This window comes from Cydia fagiglandana, chromosome 4, assembly GCF_963556715.1.
Source record: "Cydia fagiglandana chromosome 4, ilCydFagi1.1, whole genome shotgun sequence".
NCBI classification, from domain to species: Eukaryota; Metazoa; Arthropoda; class Insecta; order Lepidoptera; family Tortricidae; genus Cydia; species Cydia fagiglandana.
Window position 1 is genome coordinate 16,894,788 of NC_085935.1, and position 6,165 is coordinate 16,900,952.

At 37.6% G+C, this 6,165-nt stretch overlaps 1 protein-coding gene across 1 annotated transcript; it reads left to right on the forward strand.

Annotated features, from left to right (window-relative positions):
- Positions 1–1,358: 1,358 nt before the first annotated feature.
- Positions 1,359–5,618, forward strand: LOC134663924 (uncharacterized). The gene is made up of 2 exons (XM_063520466.1): positions 1,359–2,334; positions 5,553–5,618. The coding sequence occupies exons 1-2, from the start codon at positions 1,366–1,368 to the stop codon at positions 5,568–5,570; spliced, it is 987 nt and encodes a 328-aa protein (XP_063376536.1). The 5' UTR covers positions 1,359–1,365; the 3' UTR covers positions 5,571–5,618.
- Positions 5,619–6,165: the final 547 nt, after the last annotated feature.

Here is a 6,165-nt window from a genome sequence, read left to right on the forward strand (position 1 = left end):
GTCTATAAAAAATACAGTCATTCAACGAAGCCATCTTGACGGTGTACTTTCGTTTGGGCCAAATACGTTTCGCCAAATTTCACTTCCCAACAAACTTATCGCAATAGTTTCATTTCCCAAAGGAACCTTTAGCAAGGGTACACTTCGCATATAATTTATTTGGTCAAATTATCATTTGGCATGATTTTACTTTGTCAAATGTTATTAGGACAAAAAAATATTTAGCAAACGTTTTTTATTGTCTAATATTATATTCCAAAAAGATGTTTGGTCGAAATTGTCACTTCGTAAATTTGACAAATAGGCTATTTAAATTTGTACTTTTGTTATGTTAATAATAGGTACGTTAAATTCTACGTAATTTGGGTGGGTTGGGTTAGGTTTGAACTGCGATCCTCACAAAACGGAACCGCTATTAGAAAAGTAGGTTAAGTTAGGTTAGAACTGTGACCCTCACAGAATCGAAATGCTATTAGAAAAGTGAGTTAGGTTAGGTTAGAACTTTGACTTATCGCCACTAGAATTTAGAGACGCACTGGCACTGCGATACCACAGAACGCCTGTCTCCATGCCCAAATCATGTGACGGCTGCGGCAATCATGACTTCAATGTGGTGTAAATATTGGTGATTATTTACTATTTTTGGGTTACAATGATTACTTTGGTGTTATTTGCTTTAATAGAATAGCAAGATGTAACAAATTTGGTTATAATTTTACATTAAAATGGATTTTTAATTTTAGTGATCATTTACTACATATTTTTGGCAGTAAGAATGTTTTTTTTGACGTTACATTTTACTATGTAAACATATACATAGTAAAATGTAACGTCATAAAAAAACATTCTTACTGCGAAAAATAATGATCAGTTAAATACCAGACAAATAAAATTCTGCAGCCTCCTCTCTATTGGTATGTAAATTGTATGCCATGCAATATTTTGGGACATGTAAGTTATGCTTAATGATACATTTTACTAAATAATATTTGGTAAAATGGAACTTGTCCAAGTAATTATTTGCTAAACAATAACTTGCCAAAAAAGACTATTGCTAACTGAAAATTTGCGATAAGTTATTTTGCCAAACATTTTTTTGGGAAATGATAATTTCATCAGTATATGTGGGTAGATTGAAATGTAGGGTAGGTTGATCGGCATGCAACAAAAATAATAAATCAGTCTATAATCAGCTCAGGTGGTTTCATTGTACGTTTCCCAATACTTTACATGGCGCAGCCGGAAAAAAGACTTATTTATCATTGTAAAATAATAAAAAAGTGTGAAACTCTGTGCGGACAGTAATGTGTGTCGTTATTAATAAATAGGTATTTATCGTGAGAGTGAGAATTGTTTATCGCCACTATGGAGTCAGTGCTGCATCCGCCATTACCGTTCAAATTCGAGAACAATTTAGTGAACGTTACATCGGGAAATTTATGCAAAGAATGGGAGAAATGGAAAAAGGCCTTTCTAATTTATTACGAAGCTTGTGAAATAGCGAAAAAACCACAGAAGGTCCAGATTAACATTTTGCTGCATGTAATAGGTGATAAGTGCCGCGAGGTATATGACCAGTTTACCGAAGAATCAAAAACAGTAGATGAGTTGTTAAAGAAGTTTGACGGATTTTTCGAACCCAAAAAGAACCTCGCCGTAGAAAGGCATAAATTCTTCACACGGAACCAGCAGGAGTTTGAATCGATTGAACAGTATGTCTTTGAATTAAATGTGATGGCAGCAAAGTGTGACTTTAAAGATCTGTGCAGTGACCTTGTGAGGGATCGGTTAATATGTGGTATTCAGGAAACAACCTTGCGGGAACGACTTCTACGAGAAAGTGACTTGACGCTGCAAAAAGCTATAGAAATATGTAGGCTAGCCGAAATATCCCGTGCTCAAGCTGGTCATATTAAGCAGGAGAATGTGGAACATCATGTGCATGAAATTAAAAATAAGCAAACAATCGCGACAGAATGTCAAGGTCAACCGAGTTGTTGTTATAGACAAGAACGTGAGGAGACAGAGGATAAGGCGGTAAATGCGGTCAGCGCTAACGGGCGCGGGCGCCGCCGTGGATCGTGGCGAGGCGGGCGCCCCGGACAGGCACATCACGCAGCTCCCGGGCACGACAACCAGCCAGCGGCGCGCGGCAGGTGGCAGCGGTCGTCACAACCCAAGAGGACTGGCGGCCATAGCTGTTCAAGATGTGGGTCTACACATAGAAGATTTCAGTGTCCGGCATATGGTCAGCTGTGTGACAGGTGCCATGGACGCAATCACTACTCGAGAATGTGTCGCGTGTACGAAATAAGAGGGGAATCCACCGATGAGGTAAATAATAAACATAATTATGATGATGAATGGTCTGTCACTTTATCCATTAATAATAAGAATATAACGTTTGAACTGGACACGGGAGCTGAGGTAAATGTTTTGCCAGAGAGGTACTTAAAATTATTAGGAATAGATAGGCAGTCCCTTAGTACAACCGGGGTAAAAATATATGGTTATTCACGAGACTTGATACCAATTGCGGGTAAATGTAATCTAAAAGTGATGCATAAAACTAATCCTTACATTTTGGAGTTTATTATAGCAGATGTTCCGTCGAGTCCAATAATTGGTAGATTTTCTTGTAGAGAAATGTGCTTAGTACGAAGGGTCCATGAGCTGTCTGTAGGTAGGTCAAATAATGCCAAGTCTGTATTAGATGAGTACTCCGACGTTTTTGAAGGTATGGGTTGTCTACCGGGAGAATACAAAATACAATTACAAGACCATGCCCAACCGGTAATTCATGCCCCTAGGAAATTACCAATTGTGTTAGTAGAACAGGTTAAAAATAAATTAAGAGAAATGCAGGATCAAGGCATCATCGCAAAAGTTGAAGGACCCACCGACTGGGTAAATAGCATGACTGTTGTCAAAAAACCCAACGGAGACCTGCGAATATGCCTTGACCCGAAGGATTTAAATAAAGTAATTAAACGAGAGCATTTTAAATTGCCTACTCTAGATGAAATCACTTCAAGTCTAGCGGGGGCAAAGTACTTTAGCACTCTTGATGCTAAGCAGGGTTTTTGGCAAGTTAAGTTAAACCAAGCTAGTAGTGACCTTTGCACCTTCAATTCCCCCTTTGGTAGGTACAAATTCCTACGCATGCCGTATGGAATTTCCTCCGCGTCTGAAATCTTCCATAGAAAATTATATGAACATTTTGACGACATAGAAGGAGTAAAATTATTCATAGATGATCTATTGATTTATGCCGATACTAAAGAATTACATGATATTAGACTAAGGAAAGTGTTACAAAGATGCAGGGAGATAAATATAAAACTAAACAAAGAAAAGTGCAAGATAGGCTTATCGGAGATAAAATACTTGGGTCATAAGATTACGCAACACGGGGTGAGTCCCGATGACTCACGCACTAGTGCTATAATGAACATGCCTACTCCTTCAAGTGTCAAAGACTTGGAGAGATTTCTTGGATTAATTACATACATATGTAGGCAACTTTATACCTAACCTCTCTGAAAAAACTCATATATTACGCGAGTTATTAAAGAAAGACGTACACTGGCACTGGGAATCGCGGCACGATAGTTGTTTTAATTCTTTAAAAAAATGCTTGTGTAGTCCTCCAGTGCTGCAATATTATGATGTTAAAAAACCGGTGACGATTTCAGTAGACGCGAGTAAAAATGGATTAGGTGGATGCTTACTTCAAAATGGTTTACCTGTTTGTTATGTATCTAAATCTCTGACAAAAACAGAACAAGCCTATGCACAGATCGAAAAGGAATTATACGCCTGTGTTTTCGCTTGTGAAAGGTTTTATACATACATATATGGTAAAAATGATGTTACGATCGAAACTGATCACAAACCACTAGTCAGCATAATTAAAAAACCGTTAGTTAATACTCCTGCTCGATTACAAAGGATGCTGCTAAGATTACAGCCGTACACATTCAATTTAGTATACAAGCCTGGTAGATACTTATATATAGCTGACGCGTTATCTCGTGCGGTGCAAGTAGGCGCGGGAGTCGATGAAAACACACGGGCGAGCGACCTCGACGTGCGCGCGCAAGTTTGCGCGATTTCGGCAAGCAACCCTCTCACTGATACACACTTCTTACAAATACAAAAATGCACGCAAGATGACACTGAATTAAAAGAGCTGACTAAAATTATAAAAAGAGGATGGCCAGATCAGAAAAAAGATGTTAGTGATATATTAAAACCCTACTATGCATATCAAAACGAATTATCAGTTGCTTATGGCATTGTTTGGAGGGGAGATCGTGTTGTCATACCTAAATGCATGCGATCAGAAATGATTAAACGCGCACATAGTAGCCACTTAGGGATAGAAAAATGTAAACTGAGAGCGCGCGAGATTATGTTTTGGCCCCATATGAACTCACAGCTGCAAGATTACCTTTCACATTGTCAAGCTTGTTTGACATTTAGAAAACAAAACGTCAAGCAAACTTTAATGCAACATGAACCTCCAAAAAGAGCTTGGTTAAAATTAGGTATAGATATATTTCATTTTAATGGGAAATCTTATCTAATAGTAATTGACTACTATAGTAAATTTGTAGAAGTAGTCAAGGTCAAATCCCTTTGTTCTAGGGAGGTAATTAAAAAGTTAAAAGAAATATTTAGGCGTCAAGGCATACCGGAAGTGATAGTTTCAGATAATGGGCCTGAATTTGCTTCATCTGAATTTAAAAGTTTTTCTAAAGAGTGGTTCTTCCAACATGTGACCTCCTCCCCCCACTACCCCCAGTCTAATGGTCAGGTCGAGCGAGCAGTCCAAATCATAAAAAAGATGTTAAAGAAAACCACATTCAATAAATCAGATTTTAACATAGCTTTTTTAGAATATTTAAATACTCCACTTGACAATGATTTACCTTCACCCGCTGAACTCTTGAATAACAGGAAACTGCGTAGTTTTTTACCATGCTCTCCAACATTACTAGCTCCCAAAATCCCGCGAAATGTCGAATTTTATCTAAAATCGCGTCAAAGTAAACAAAAGCGTTATTACGATAAAGGAGCCAAGCACCTGCGAGAACTCCAAGTAGGCGAAAAGGTTAAGGTAAGAATAAACAATGAATGGCAAAACGGAACTGTGCATAGTACTGTAGGACCACGGTCATATCTTATAAAGATGACGTCTGGTAGAATTCTAAAGCAGCTAACACACCATCGCACCGCACCAAGGTCATTGAGGGACGCACCCATAAGTAAGAGGAAGAAAGCGATATCGCTTTCTCCCTCTTACTTATGGGTGCGTCCTACAATGTCCTTGGTGCGGTGCGGTAGTGTGTTAGCTACTTAAGACGTAACCGCCGACAGCTGATCGATGACTCACCACAGCGCTCAGACCAACCTGCAGTATGTTTTAATTATGACGATATAAATATCACTACGCCCTGTGCGCCGCAGCCTCCCATCAGCTCCCGGGGTCCAAGTCCAAACCAAGAACAAATAAATAATACTAATTATTATGTTACTCGCTTTGGCAGGATGGTGAGACCTCCTGATCGGTGGACCTACCCTGTACCTGAACCTCGTCGCAATTAGATTAAGTATTACCTACTCAGAGGTAAACAATTAAATTGTGTTCGCATGATAAACATAAAATTCTAGTGATGTACTTTACTTATAATTAAATTAGAAAGCAGTCTGATTACTTAAAATTTGAATGTGATAAAAATGTATTAATAATAAAATAATAATAATATTTAAGTAGCGAATGTTAGAATGAATTAAAATGTAGATGGATACCTACACTTGTATGTGTAAGTTTATATCTCATCTTGTAAAATATAAATATATATATATATATTAATATACAAGTTACAATATACATCTATGTACCTATATATATAATCAATTTAATTAAGGAATCATTTAACTAAAGGAAAGAGAATGTATGAATAACGAAAATAGAAATAAAACACCTATGTAATTTCCATGTCCTAAAGTAACGTCAAGCATGTCCTAGGTAATAAATAAATTGTTATTTTTTTTTGTTTTCTTTCAAAGGGGAGTTGTCAGTATATGTGGGTAGATTGAAATGTAGGGTAGGTTGATCGGCATGCAACAAAAATAATAAATCAGTCTATAATCAGCTCA

Bases quoted from the DNA above. Each gene is read 5' to 3' on its own strand.
- LOC134663924 (XM_063520466.1), top strand. From the start codon at position 1,366: ATGGAGTCAGTGCTGCATCCGCCATTACCGTTCAAATTCGAGAACAAT.